The sequence below is a fragment of the Rhodotorula paludigena genome (assembly GCF_050403205.1).
Source record: "Rhodotorula paludigena JCM10292 DNA, Rt_paludigena_JCM10292v1_ctg47, whole genome shotgun sequence".
Taxonomy (NCBI): Eukaryota; Fungi; Basidiomycota; class Microbotryomycetes; order Sporidiobolales; family Sporidiobolaceae; genus Rhodotorula; species Rhodotorula paludigena.
Window position 1 is genome coordinate 1 of NW_027481411.1, and position 13,267 is coordinate 13,267.

General features: G+C 68.1%; 4 protein-coding genes across 4 annotated transcripts; 3 read left to right on the forward strand and 1 right to left on the reverse strand.

Annotated features, from left to right (window-relative positions):
* Positions 1 to 1,202: 1,202 nt before the first annotated feature.
* BXI1 (Bxi1p) lies at positions 1,203 to 2,320 on the reverse strand (the record flags this gene model as incomplete). The annotated part of the gene is made up of 5 exons (XM_076651179.1): positions 1,203 to 1,260; positions 1,323 to 1,552; positions 1,610 to 1,903; positions 1,972 to 2,055; positions 2,114 to 2,320. The coding sequence occupies 5 exons, from the start codon at positions 2,318 to 2,320 to the stop codon at positions 1,203 to 1,205; spliced, it is 873 nt and encodes a 290-aa protein (XP_076503214.1).
* Positions 2,321 to 3,697: 1,377 nt separating this feature from the next.
* Positions 3,698 to 9,035, forward strand: JCM10292_001402 (uncharacterized protein; the record flags this gene model as incomplete). Its single annotated transcript, XM_076651180.1, has 5 exons — positions 3,698 to 5,903; positions 5,972 to 7,348; positions 7,413 to 7,884; positions 7,946 to 8,515; positions 8,579 to 9,035. 5 exons carry the CDS (start codon positions 3,698 to 3,700, stop codon positions 9,033 to 9,035), a joined length of 5,082 nt encoding a protein of 1,693 aa, XP_076503215.1.
* Positions 9,036 to 9,579: 544 nt separating this feature from the next.
* On the forward strand, positions 9,580 to 10,718 carry JCM10292_001403 (uncharacterized protein; the record flags this gene model as incomplete). The annotated part of the gene is made up of 3 exons (XM_076651181.1): positions 9,580 to 9,768; positions 9,844 to 9,905; positions 10,007 to 10,718. The coding sequence occupies 3 exons, from the start codon at positions 9,580 to 9,582 to the stop codon at positions 10,716 to 10,718; spliced, it is 963 nt and encodes a 320-aa protein (XP_076503216.1).
* Positions 10,719 to 11,205: 487 nt separating this feature from the next.
* Positions 11,206 to 12,969, forward strand: JCM10292_001404 (uncharacterized protein; the record flags this gene model as incomplete). The annotated part of the gene is made up of 1 exon (XM_076651182.1): positions 11,206 to 12,969. The coding sequence occupies one exon, from the start codon at positions 11,206 to 11,208 to the stop codon at positions 12,967 to 12,969; it is 1,764 nt and encodes a 587-aa protein (XP_076503217.1).
* Between the last annotated feature and the right edge of the window lie 298 nt (positions 12,970 to 13,267).

Genomic DNA, 13,267 nt, shown 5'->3' on the forward strand with positions numbered 1-13,267 from the left:
GCGCATCGGGTCGTCCCTGCGCGGGTCAAACAGCTGGCGGTTCTTGCCGCTGCCGCCCGCCGCGCCGCCAAAGAGCGCCTCGTCGCCGTCCCCCCCGCCCCCCCCCCCGCCGGCCGCGCCGGCCTCGCGCCGGCGCCGCCGCCGCCCCCCCCCCCCCCCCCCCCCCCCCCCCCCCCCCCCCCCCCCCCCCCCCCCCCCCCCCCCCCCCCCCCCCCCCCCCCCCCCCCCCCCCCCCCCCCCCCCCCCCCCCCCCCCCCCCCGCAACAGCAGCACCTTCTGAGTCCCTGGCTACGTTTGTTCCCTTACCCCGACTGCGTTTTGAGAGCCGCAGTGCCTCAGATCTGTAAGGTGCTGGAAGTTGTACGACCGTCTCGCGCGCTCTGGTCATCCCTTCAATCTTTCCGCCTTCTCAAGCGCGAAAGGTGTCGGGGACCGACTACCCGCAGCACAGGCTTTCCGCTGGGCCCGTCAGCTTCCGGGACGGTTCTTGTTCCTGGCTGGTCGCGCCCTCCACGAAGAGACGGGCCCGGTTCTGCTCTCCCTTTTGTGCCGTCCGCAGCTGCCGACGTCAAGCATCGCTCGTCCCTCGATCCTTCCAGCTGCTACGGCGAGAGAGGCGTGAGGAATTAGCTAGCTCTGCGCTCGAGTCGCGCACGCGAAACATCCAGAAACGAATGCGAAGGTTGCTTCCGCGCCATTCGGATCCGCCGCGATCTCGATCTGTCTCTTTGACAGTTGCGTGCCGCGCCTGACCTCCTCCTGCGAAGCTCTTCTCCGTCATCCGCAGGCTCTCAAGAAACCCGAGCAAGACAGAGAACACAGGTTGTCCGAGAGACGCGACGAGGCGGACCGGAGTTTGGGACCGGCGGCTTACCGACAGAAGTCTGAGTGCAGACCAGCAGGCCACGACTTGTTTCGGGCTCGATAAAGCAAACCCTGCATAATGCGACACTTGTGCAAATGTGTCGACACACGAGCACGAAGGCTCTGCGAGGCGCACCACTCACTCGCTTGACGCAGAAGAGCTGAAGGTCGTGACGACTACATTCCAGACGACCAAAGGCAAGTAAGAGACAAGGTGAGACAACGCTAGGGAACACAACGAGTGAGAAGGCGAGGTCGGATACAGGAAGAAGGCCAAGCGGGACCTTGTCGAAGTCAGGAAGCGGCACGTTGGCATAGACGACTAGGGCCGAGCAGTCTCAGCGCTCCTCAACGTCCGAGAGGATGCGGAGGATCTGGAGGAAGAGGTTGACGATGCTGTGTCAAAAGTCCGCGCAGATCAGTACTCAGTCGAACAGGGCGGAAAGGTCCCGACGCACTCGAGGTACAGCGAGACACACGCCACAACCCAGTCGTCGACGTGCAGGCGGTTGAGGATCATCTGCGTGTCGAAGACGATGTACAGACTGAAGAGGAGGGTGCCGGCGCCGGCGACGACGAGGTCAAAGGTGCGGTTGAACGGGAGGAAGACGCCGACGAGGGACGTGAAGAAGAAGACGAGGAGCGTCGCGTAGAGGTATGACCCCATCGAGCTAAAGTCGTACTTTGTCTGCACGAGCCGGTCGATCAGAGCGTGCACGGGAGGAGAAGGGCCCAAAAAGCGCACCTGGAAGGTGAAGACAGTCAAGCCAAGGAAGACGAGCGTCGTGATCACGAACGCCTGGAGCACGATGCCCGAGTCGAACAAGGCGACGACGGATCCGAGCGTGACAGCCTCGAGGAGGGTGAAGAAGCCGAGGAGGATGACGTTGGCGGGGCTCGAGTGGCGCTTCCAGTAGACGGCGAGCATGGCGACGATGGCGCCAAAGGCGGGGAGGAGCATGAGGCCGCTGTGCTCGTGCGTCCAGAGCGAGATGCTCTCGTTTGCCGACATGACCCAGCCGACGACGGTTGTCAGAAGCTATTGCGGAGCGAAGCGCATCGTCAGTAACGGTGCCCGTCATGTGGCATGCGAAGGGTCAAACGCACGATCTGGCAGAAGAGTACGCCATAGACCTTGGAGACGAACGCATGCCGGATCGACTGGGCCGACTGGCTGACCGTCACTCCAATCTGCGGGCTCGTCTCGTCAGTTCAGCGTCCGCATTGCTTCCATCTGGGAGAGACACACCTTGAAATCGTCGTCGAGGCCGTCGTCGTCCTCACCCCAGGCGTCCCTCGCAGCGTGCCCCTCTCCAGGCGCAAGGAGCGGCTCGTGAGCCGCGTCGGCGGCAGCGGCGGTGGCGCCGTAGGCGTTCGCGCCCTTCTTGGCAGGCGGTGCGGGCGCTGCGGGGGTGTACGAGGGAGGCTCGACGGTGTAGCCCTGCGAGGACGACATGACGGGAGCGAAGTGGCGGTGACGAGGAGACGGGGTCGGGGGCGGACGAGCAGCGGTTCGGGCACGGGTTCTCGCTGGGGCCTTCGATCAGCAGCAAGCAGGAGAAGAAGAGTGCTGGCTCGGTGGGGAAGAGGCGGTGCAGAAGGTGCCAGAGCTTCGCTCGCCCCGCTTCTTGCCGAAGAGCCGTTCCTGCCGACACGGCCTGAGGGAGACGGGACACACCAAGCGTGTACACACAAGCTGCAGGACCAAGCCCGAGCCGTCCGCGCTGGTCCCGCTGCTCTCGCTCGTCTCGACGTCTGCCTCGACGTTCTCATCGCTCTCACGATCATGCCGACTTTCCCGCTTCGCGCTTGCTCACCGATCACCGCGCACGCTGAATCTGCTCACACCCTCGCTGTGTCTGCATTCCCGCAGTGCTGCTGAGACCTCTCGCGGTAGACCGGCACAGCTCAATCCGCCTCATCCTATGCTTGCATGTTGGCTAAAGTCTCCTTGGTGCTGCCTTGCACCGCTTCGTTACTACTACAGGTCTGATTGAGCTGCTTGCATGCGCGGTCCTTCTGTCCGACGCCCTCTGCGGAGTCATCGGCTCATTCAACCACCAACTGCGAGGGTGGGAGCGTCAAGCCCCTGTCCCGCCAGAATCGACGAGGCGGAGCGTCAGCCGATGCACACGCTGCCGAAGCGCGGCAGGAGCGAAGGCACGGCCGGGCATCAGGAGAACAGAGACTCAGGCAGAGGAGGGTGGAGCTCTGCGAGCCTGGACAGCAAGAGGGAGCATTCCGCTGCGACGTGCAGAGGGCGAGATCCCGATGCTCAGGAGACGTGGAGCACGACGAGGGGCGCGCGGAATGCCTCGACGTCGGCTGGCATGCGCACAGAGAGGAAAGCCTGCCTGAACGAGGAGAGGGAGCGAGGCATGCGTGGCCGAGTCGGTGTGTCTGGGCGAGTTGCACTGCAGCTGTTCCTCGTCCCCTGCCATTGTACAGTACCACCCGTGAGTCGCCAGATGCCACCGTCGTGGCGCGGGCAGAGAGAGCGCCGACGCGGCTCGACGCGTCGCTGGGGCGGGCAGACAGGAGTCGCCGTGCCCCGCCCGCTCGCCCTCGCCGGCTGCGTCGCACTCGCTCTCGGGCTCGCGCTGCCAGAGTGCTCCTGCCGGCGTGGTCCAGCGCGCGACCCACCCACCGCTCGGCCCAGTCACCCGCGCTTCCCGCCGCTCCGAGTCACCGCCGCCGACGCGCACCCCGCCGCCCCTCGCCGATAAACAAACCGCGCGTGCGTCTCTCTCGCATCCGAGCGCCGGTGAGAGGTGCTCAGACTCACAAAGGACACTGTGCAGGACGACTGAGAGGCTCCACCCCTTGCCCAGCGATGGACTCGCTCCGCCCGTCGCCCTCGCCGCGATCCCCCTCGCGCTCGCCGCACACCCACATCCTCCGCCCGCGCAGGTCCTTCCAGCGCACGCCCTTCACCTCCAAGAGCAACTTGCTCAACGGCGGAGCCGTCGCACCCGCCGCCACCGCCGCGAACGACAAGCTGCAGAGCCCCGTCAAGCTAGCCGGTGTCGCCCAGTCAGACCGCAACCAGCCCAAGGGCCGCGGCCGAGGGACAAGCGCAGTCCTCTTTCCGCCGTCTCCCGAAGTCACGGGCGAGCTGCCGCACGCGCATGCCGCCGCGCCCTCGCCCTTCCCGCCCACGGCCAGTACGAGCAAGTGCCCGGCCCCGTCGCCTGCCGCGCCGCCGAGAGGCAGCACGCGCCCCGGGCAACGCGAGGTCGCCGGGCTCAAGAAGCTCGCCAACGCGTTTGGCGGCGCCGTGCTCGGCAAGACGCGGAGCTCGACGGCTGCGCGAAAGGCGTTCGACCTCAACGACTGGCAGCACGACCTCGCCGTCATCGCCAACCACCCTTCGTCGGCGCCGACGAGCCCCGACCCTCTCCACCTGCCGCTCGAGCGCGACGAGGATGCGGCGCGCGGAGTAGAGGGCGACATCTCGCCTGCAGCGCCGAGGCGGCGCTCCCCGGCGAGTGCGGCAGAGATGTCGAGCCCGATCAACGAGCTCTCGCCGCGCGCTGCACGGCCCAGGCCGTCGTACGGGCTCGCCGGCGACGAGTTTGCCGCGCGGCTCGAGCCCCCGCCGTCCGAGTCTCGGCGGCGCAAGAGCGACGAGATGGAGGACGACGCGCGCGACTCGTTCCGCCCGAACCCGGCTGCGAGTCCCGTCGTGTCTGCGCTGCCGCGGAGGGAAGGACACCACATCCACGCGCTTCACCATGCCGGCCCGTCGCACCACCATCACCATCACCCCCACCATGGCCATTCGCGCACGCACTCGCTCGCGCACGCGCACTCGTTCCGCTCTTCGCGCATGCTCTCGTACCACGCCGCAGCAGGCGAAGGACCGCTCCTCGCTGCTGCCTCGCCGGCATCGATTCCGCGCTCGGCGCCCTCGCTCGACTTTGATAACCCGTTCCTCTCGAACGGCTCGCCCGCCAGCGCCTTCGCTTCTTCCTCCTCCTCCGCCGACAGCAGCCTTGCCCCGCCGCCGTCGAAGCGCGTTTCGATCGACCGCCTCACTTCGCTCGCCGAGACCGACAGCGAATCGAGTAGTGGCGGCGGGCTTTCCGGCGACGATGCCGTCTTTGGCGGGCCCTCCGTCTCGGCCGCGGCTGGCCCGGGCCTTTCGTCCGCATCTTCGGCGGCGAGCTCCAGCGCGGCGGTGACGAACGCGCCGCGCAAGGTTGCGCGCGCAAAGTCGCTTTCGCGCCCGTCCGTCCCGTCCTTCAACATTGTCCCGATCCCCGCCTCGTTCTCGCACCCGGGCTTCGAGACGCAGAAGCTCTCTCCCGCGCTCCCGTCGCCGTCGCCCGCGCCCGCTGCGCCTCCGTCCTCTGCCGGCCCCTCGCTCGACAGCGGCGCCCCGGCACCCTCGACGACCTCGCTCCGCTCGGGCGTCGCGCCTCCGCGCGCGCGCGTCGCCTCGAGCGGGACGGGGCTCGACACGCTCTCCGAGTCGGGCCCGGCGATCGACTACTTCTCAACCTCGGGCAGCGAGCTGCGCGGCGACGGCGCCATCAGCCCGTCGCTCTCGCTCCTTGACGAGACGATGACGCCGCCGCGCCGTCGGGGCGCGGTAGACGGAGCGCCCTTCGCGCTCTTTGGTGCGAGTCCACTTGGCGCAGGAGGAGGAGCAGGAGGGGCGGGCGAAGTTGCCGACCGCTCGGCGAGGAGGCACTCGATGCTCCCGCAGGCGAGCAACTGGTCCCTCCATGCGCTCTCGCCCTACGCCGCCGCTTCCCCTGCTACGGCTGGGAGTGCCTCGCCGGCGCCGCATGCGTCGGCGAGGAAGACGAGCACGACGACCGGGTCGACGAGCATGCCCGACATGAAGACGGGCTCGGCGGCGGGCGACGAGCTCGGCCCGCCGCCGATGCCGAGGCTGCGGCCGCTGGGCCCGACCACGAGCGCGGCGAAGAGGCTCAGCTTGGCGCCGCTTGGAGAGGCGGACGCATTTGGCGGCGGAGGCGCAAGAGGGTTGGGGAAGAGGGTGCAATCGTTCGACACGCTGAGGCCATTCGGTGCGCTCTCTCGTGCTTTCAGAATCCGCTGCCTTGCGCTCGGATGTACTGACACGCGAGTGATGCAGGCACGCCCCTCCAAGCTGCTCCCGCCGGCCGCAAGCGCAATGCGAATGGTGCGCTGCTCGGCGGCGCAGCAACTAGCAAGCTCGGTGCTGTCTCGCCCATGGTGAACCCGCCGAGCTCGTCGCCCGTTCAGCCGCGGTGGAAGTCGAGCCGCGAGGACGACGACGACCTGATGGACGAGGACGAGGCGCCTTCGCGCCTCAGCATCGACAGCTGGCGAGACACGGCGCCCGCGCTCACAGACGCCGCGACGTCCATCTCGTCGTCGTCGCTGTGCACGTCGCATTCGGGCCAGATCGACCACGGCGACCACAGTGCCGTCACGGCTTCGACCTCGGCGCACTCGCTCAACTCGACGCATGGCGCCGCGCATCCTGAGGGCGCAAGCGGCGCAGGCGGCGACGGCGCCTTCTTCACGCCGCAGAACTACAAGAACGTCAGGCCGCTCGCCGCGGCCTTCATGTCGACCGGACTCGTCAGCAAGCGCAGCCGACCGCGCACCAACAGTCTCGGCAACAGCGGCGCGCCAACCTTCAACCTCCACCAGCACCTCCAGCAGCAGCTCGGCGAGGGCACGGGCGGTCTGCCGCGTGCATCGCCAATGAAGCCCTCTCTCGCGAGCGGCGACTTTGCCCCCGAGATGCACCACCCGCCGCTGCCCAACCCGCTCGTGACGAGCCTTTCGCGCCCGTCGATGCCCGACACGCCTGTCAAGCGCTCGGCCTTCCAGGCTGCGGCGGCTGCAGGCGCCGCCATGCCAGCTGGGAGGTCTTCCCTCGGCACCGTCTCGACACCCGGCGTCGTGATCCAAGACACGAACGACTCGCCCGAGGGCGCAGACTCGCCCACCACGCATGCGCTCGACGCTGGCTCGCCCATAGGCGCTTGCGGCGCGCTCTCGACGCAGCAAGCGGCGGCGCTCACGCTCATCGACACGCGCGACGACCTACTCCTCAGCGAAGCGCGCGAATCGATCTCGCCTCTCGGCAGCAGCAAGAAGCCCTTCCTGCGCAGCATCTCGCCCCTGTCTGGCCGCTCTGTCTCATCCGACGGCACGACCGCCCAGCCGGGTTCGGCGGGCGGTGCAGCCTCGTCGGGCGATATGTCGCCGACGGTGCACGCGTCCAAGAGCGCCTCTTCGCGCTTCAGCTCGGCGTCGTCGTCGGTCCGAAGCAGCCTCGGGCGCGTGCGTCCAGCCATGTTCCGCCGTCGGAGCAGCGGACAGCTGTCGAGCGAGGGTGGGTTCTTCGGCGGGGGCGGCCCGGCGGCGCAATATCGCAGTGGGAGCTCGAGTTCGGGCAAGAGCAGCATGTCGGGCACGGTCGCCGAGGGCGAGCCCATGACCCCGACGAGGAGTGTCGGCGGGCGATACTGGGAGGGTGAGCCGGCTCGCGTCTGGTCACGCTTGCGGCGGATGTCTTACTCACACCATGCCTTCTACAGGAACGCAACTGCTCGACACGCCAACGGAGGAGATTCCTATCACGCCTGCCACACCAGCGTTCCCGAACCTCCCATCTCACCCGTTCGCACCTGCCGGCCAGTCGACCATCTTCCTCCAGCCCGTCGCGACTCCGCACGGCGCTCCTCGCTCTTCGTTCCCGCTCTCAGAAGCCGAGCACCGGCAGCACCTCCTCAAGACGGGTGCACTGCTCGGCCTCGTCGCGTCGTCGGCCTCGAGCGGATCGAGCAATGGACGCCCGCAGTTCAAGGTCCGCCACTCGAGCTCGACGGTGCTCTCGCTCCGGCAGCAGGAGATGGCGCAGCCCAATTGGTTCGAGACCAACTACACTCTGCTGCGTTCGCTTGGCAACGGCGCGTTCAGCGACGCGTGGGAGGTCTCGGACCATTCGCGCGAAGGCAAGGTCTACGCCGTCAAGCGCACTAAGGCGGCTTTCCTCGGCCCCAAGGACCGGTGCGTGCTTCTCTTCAGCACTTTCAGCCCGTGTGATTACTAAATCTCGCGTCGCTCACAGCCTGCGCCGCCTCGAGGAGGTCGACATTCTTCGCCTCTTCTCGTCCGAAACCGACGCGTCTCCGCACCTCATCTCGCTTGTCGACGCCTGGGAGCAGAGCGGCCATCTCTTCATTCAAACCGAGCTCTGCCCTGCAGGCAACCTCTCGTGGTGGCTCGAGATGTACGGCAGCGAGCACGAGCAGCTCGACGAGGCGCGCGTGTGGAAGATCCTCGCTGAGCTCACGGCGGGCGTCGCGCATCTCCACTCGCGCAACGTGCTGCACCTCGATCTCAAGCCGGCCAACGTCTTCATCACGGACAAGGGGCACCTCAAGATCGGCGACTTTGGCCTCGCGACGCGCTGGCCCCGGACCGACCCGCTCAGCATCATGAAGGGCGCCGCGGTCGACACGCCCGGCTGGGACGGTCTCCGCGGCGACACGATCTGGCGCACAGAGGCCGGCGAGAAGCGCGCGCGCGCCAAGAGCAACGGCGACGCGCCGGAGGATCTCGAGCGCGAGGGCGACCGCGAGTACATCGCGCCCGAGATCCTCAGCGGGCGGTACGGCAAGGAGGCCGACGTCTTCAGGTGCGTTGCTTACCGGACTCTACTGCTGTGCTCAATGAAGCTGACCTGAGCCTTCTTAACTAGCCTCGGCCTGATCATCCTCGAAGCCGCCGCCAATGTCGTCTTGCCCGACAACGGGCCCGCATGGCAAAAGCTGCGCTCGAACGACTTCTCCGACGTCGACCTCGCCCGCCTCTCGCCGACGCTCATCGGCATCCTGCACGGCATGCTGCACCAGTCGCCCGACCTGCGCGCGGCCATCACCGACGTCGCGCAGCACCCGGTCGTTGCGCAACTCGGCCAGATGCTGTATCACTCGCTGCGGCCCGACCGCCGCGCCGACGAGCCGCCCGAGGTGCTCGGCGCCGTGTGCGCCGAAGCCGACTCGTTCCTCCACGACGTGTTTGCCAAGGCCTGGCCCGACCAGGCGGCAAGCCCCGTCGCGCCGGCATTCCCGCTGCTGCCCGCGAGCGAGCCGCCCACCTACCGCATCGACGAGGTCCAGACCGGCGACGACGAGCGGATGGACATTGACGAGTGATGTATCGTCCGCCAACCGCCCTACTGCTTGCTTCATACAGACCCTTACGCCTGCGACATAGACGCATCCCATACACACCAGTATCTCGCCGTGGTCCCCCCTCCGTCCATCCGTGCCGTCGTCTGCCTCCCTCCCTCCTTCGTTCTTTCTCCTCGCCCCCTTTCTTTCGCTACATCCTTTCTTGACCACCTTGTGCACTCTGCATCTGTTCTTAGCCTAAGCGCAGCCGCCCTCTTGTCGGGGCCGGCGCGACCAACCTGTTCTCCTCCTCATCGTCTCAACTTCATCGTTATCTGTCTACAATAGCTCGATTCTAGTCTCTGTTGCGTGCAGTAAACGCATCGTCTCAAGCAGTGCTCAGTATCGAAGAGAGCGGTGCTGGTCTCGCCGCGCCACCCCCGGACTCGGACTCCGCGTTTTTCGCTCGCCCGCAGCCCCTTGTCGGCTCTCGCGGCGAGCTCCGAGTTCTGGCTCTCGCTGCCCTCGCCACCGAGTCCGCCGCTCTCGTTGCTCTCGTGCTCCTGCTGGGAAGCGTGTGCACGCGATGCACTCCACGCTGGCGTCGTCGGCCAAGCTGGTCGGGCTCCCCGCCTCGCTCGACGAGTGGAGTGCGGCGACGACCCGCATCGTCTTCGTGTCGCACTCGGACCTGCCGCCGTCGATCCAGTTCCTCCCTGCGCTCTTCCGCGTGCTGGCTCTTGCGCTCTTCCTCCCCGTCGCAGCCCTCGCCGTCGTGAGTACCGTTCCTTGGTCCGGCCAAGCGATCGGTCGCGGTGCGTTCGCTGACGGTTCTCGAGGCCCTGCGCAGGTCGACATCGTAGGCTGGGCCTTCTTCCGCTTTGTGCTGCGACCACTCGGCTACGCCTCGACGTACGTGTACTCTTCCGCCCCTCTCGTCCTTGTCTCCGTCGAGTGTATGCTGGAGCTCTCCCGCTGATATCGCTCGTCCCAAACGTTCCTGTCTACTACAGACGCCACTTCAAAGACCCAGAGAAGGAGCCAAAGCTCGTCGCCGTCCCGACGGGCGACGCCACGCACTCGCCAAACCACGGGCCCGGCGTTCTCCCCTCTTCGTCCGACTCGTCCTCTGGCGCATCTTCGTCCGGCGCGAGCGACGTCTTCCCCTCGCCCGCTTACTCGGACAACGCCTCGCTCCCGCCCGAGTCGCCCCGTCGAGGCAAGCCGCCGGCACTCGCAGCGATCAAGACGTCCGACCTCCCCTCTGCCGCCCACTCGTCGTCCGGGACGTCGACGAGCCCGTCATCCGTAGCGCAGCAACGGCGCACGCCCTCCTCTCCGACGCAGGCGACGCGCCGGCGAAAGCCCGCGCGTGAGCACGTATCGAGCGCCGCGTCGAGCGGCGACGAGTCGAGCACGGTGCGGCGCATGTCGCGGGACCGCGCGCCGAGCATCGGGCTCGACGGCCCGCTCTTTGGCGGCGAGGGCGACGAGACGGACGTGGCGAGCACGCCCGGCGGCGAGAGCGATGCGGGAGACTACCTCGGCGCAGGGGCCGGCAGTGGAGGGGCGGCAGGCATGAGCGGCGCGTGGGGCGGGCCGGGCGGGCTGCAGCTTCGCGGCGACGGTGTGCCGCGAGGCGGGTTCAAGCTCGGCCTGACCGAGGTCAAGAGCCGCAACGGAAGCGTCGGCGAGGGGGACCCGCCCGCTTCGTCGTCGCTGTGAGCGCTTTCGCAGCCGCTCGCTCGCTCGACTTGTCCGTCGCCTCCGGTTGTACGTACCCCCGCTCTCAAGGGGGCTTCCGTGTCTGCAGCTTTTGTCTTGCCTCGAATGCTCTGGTCTGTGCCCCACTTCCGTTGTCAGTGCCCCCTCGTCAGTACCCCCTCTTGCCTCGCCCTTTCGTGTTGCCAATCTGCTCGTCAGTACCTAGCCATCTGACTTGCTAAGTGAGTCTGTTCTGCCGTGCCCGGGGCGGGTCATGACAGGGTTGAGGCTAGCACTTTGCGGAAGTGGAGCGCCCCTTCGCAGACGCTCCCGCGCAGTCAGCCTCGCTCCTCTCGCTCACCCGCGTCTGTGCTGCTCGCCAGCGAGCACAGCAGCTCTGACTGAGTCTACCCAAGCCAGCCCAGCCTGCCCTCCGTTGCTCTCGCGCGCTCGTCCCTCCCCGCACACCTGGTCATCTCGTCCCGACCTCTCCGCACGTCCGCCCGCCATGGCCACTGCCACTGCGCCCCAGCCGAGCCCGCCACTCGCTCCGCAACAGCGCACTGCGAGCGGAGGCACCCCCTCCAAGCCCTCACACAAGCGCGTTTTCAAGACGCTCTCCCGCTTCCTCGGCGGCGGGTCGTCCAACAAGCAGCGCTCCGCCAACGCCCGCGACAAGCAGGCACAACAGGGCACCCAGTCTCCTGCCCCGGCTGCGGCGAGTCCGCCCCTGTCTAGCCCGAGTCAGCCGCCGTTCGAGGGGAGCACCAGCCCGAGCAGGAGCCGGAGCCGGAGCTCGTCGAGGGAGAGGCGCGCCGCCGACGACGGACAGGTCGACGGGCAGGGTCGACGGCACCGCAATGACTCTGTCTCTGCGCAGAGCGCCATGTCGGGCGCCGACACGGATGCGTCCGTCTATGCCATCTCGCCCTCGACCCGCCCACCGAGCAGTCTCACGGTCGACTCGTCGTCGCACGCGTCGTCGCTTGCCCCGACGCACGCGAGCACGTACAAGAGCTACGCGTCGACCAAGCCGACAACGCTCCTCTCGGTCGACTCGGGTGGAGGCGCGAACCGCATCGCCGTCGTTCCCGGGACGGGGACGGGCTACTTTGGCGGTGCCGCCGCGCCGCAACCCTCGTTCTCTTCGGCTCTCCCGGCCTCTCCTGCGACACAGTCTCCGATTTCCCCGGCCTCGCCGTTAGGTGGATCAGGAGGACTGCACCAGCACCGCCCCTCGACCTCATCCACCTCGTCGTCCATCTCGCTCACGCCGTCCGGCGCGGCCCTCTCGGCGCTCAACGGCGGGCCCGGCGCCTCTCCCTCTCTCGATCTTCCCGACTCGCCTGGCGTGCAGGGCGTGCCGTACCACACGCTCGCGCACCCGCGCAACAACCCGCACCCGGCCTTCCCACCCGCCGACAACGCGTCGATGCTCACGCTCGCGAGCTCGAGCTTCGCGCCAAGCTTCATCGGCTCGGCCAGTGGCGGCGGCGGCGCCGGCGCGGCCGAGAGCACCAAGGGGCGCAACTCGTGGGGCACGACGGCCGGCGGGGCGGGCCTGCGCCTGTTCAGCGGCTCGTCGACCAAGCAGCAGGCGCGCTCCATCGGCGGCGGCGGCGGCAAGGGCTCCCTCCTGTCTACGGCTGCGGCGGCAGGCGGCGACGCGTACGCCGCCGACGAGGACGCGAGCGTGCGCGCACTCGCGGGCTCGCGCCGCGCGAGCGAGGAGAGCCTCGGGGGCCGCAGCACGTGGAGTGCGCTCGCCAGCGGCAGTGGTGGAATGCGGGCGCCTGGAGCGGCGCCGAGTGTGCGGAGCCGGTTTGGGGCGGCGCGTGGCGAGGGCGCGCAGGGTGAGGAGGGGGACGGCGCGAGTCGGTTTTCGAGGGAGAGGAAGGAGAGGAGGGGGTCGATGCGCACGGTGGAGACGAGCGCGAGTGGGCGAGCGCCGAGTGACGAGGAGGAGGAGGAGAACGACGACCGCGATGCGGCGGTACGGCAGGAGGACGAGGTCGAGGAGGAGAAGCAGGACGAGGCGAGCGGCGACGCGAAGGGCAAGGCGGTCGACCCGTCCGAGCACACGGGGCTCGCGGCGACGGCGGCGACGTTTGGAACGACGCTCGGAGGAGGGCTCGCCCCGCCTGTGGGTACGGCGGCGGCCAAGGAGGACAAGGTGCCGGACATGCCAGTCGAGTCGCCGGGCGAGGCGAGCACGCCGATCGGTGAGCGCGCCGAGGGCGAGCTCGTCGGCGAGGATACGACGCGGGTGTAGCCTCTCTCGTTGGTGTATGGCACTGCAGTGGCCTTTCCTGCCCTTTCTCTCGTGGCTGCGTTTTGCGAGACAGGGGGCCGCCGGGGACGAGGCGATGAGAAGCGGGCGGTGCTGCGCTCTCCATCTCGCCTCCCTCACGCGTTGCTGAGCCGTGCACAACTCCACGTCCTCTGCACAGACTCTTCGGAGCTACACATAAGCGTCTGTCACTCGCCTGCTCGCCGGGGCAAACTCGTCGGCTCCACCTCAGCGTATCCCTCCCCGCTCGTTCCCCTCGGCTACCTCGCTGCCAGGTCGC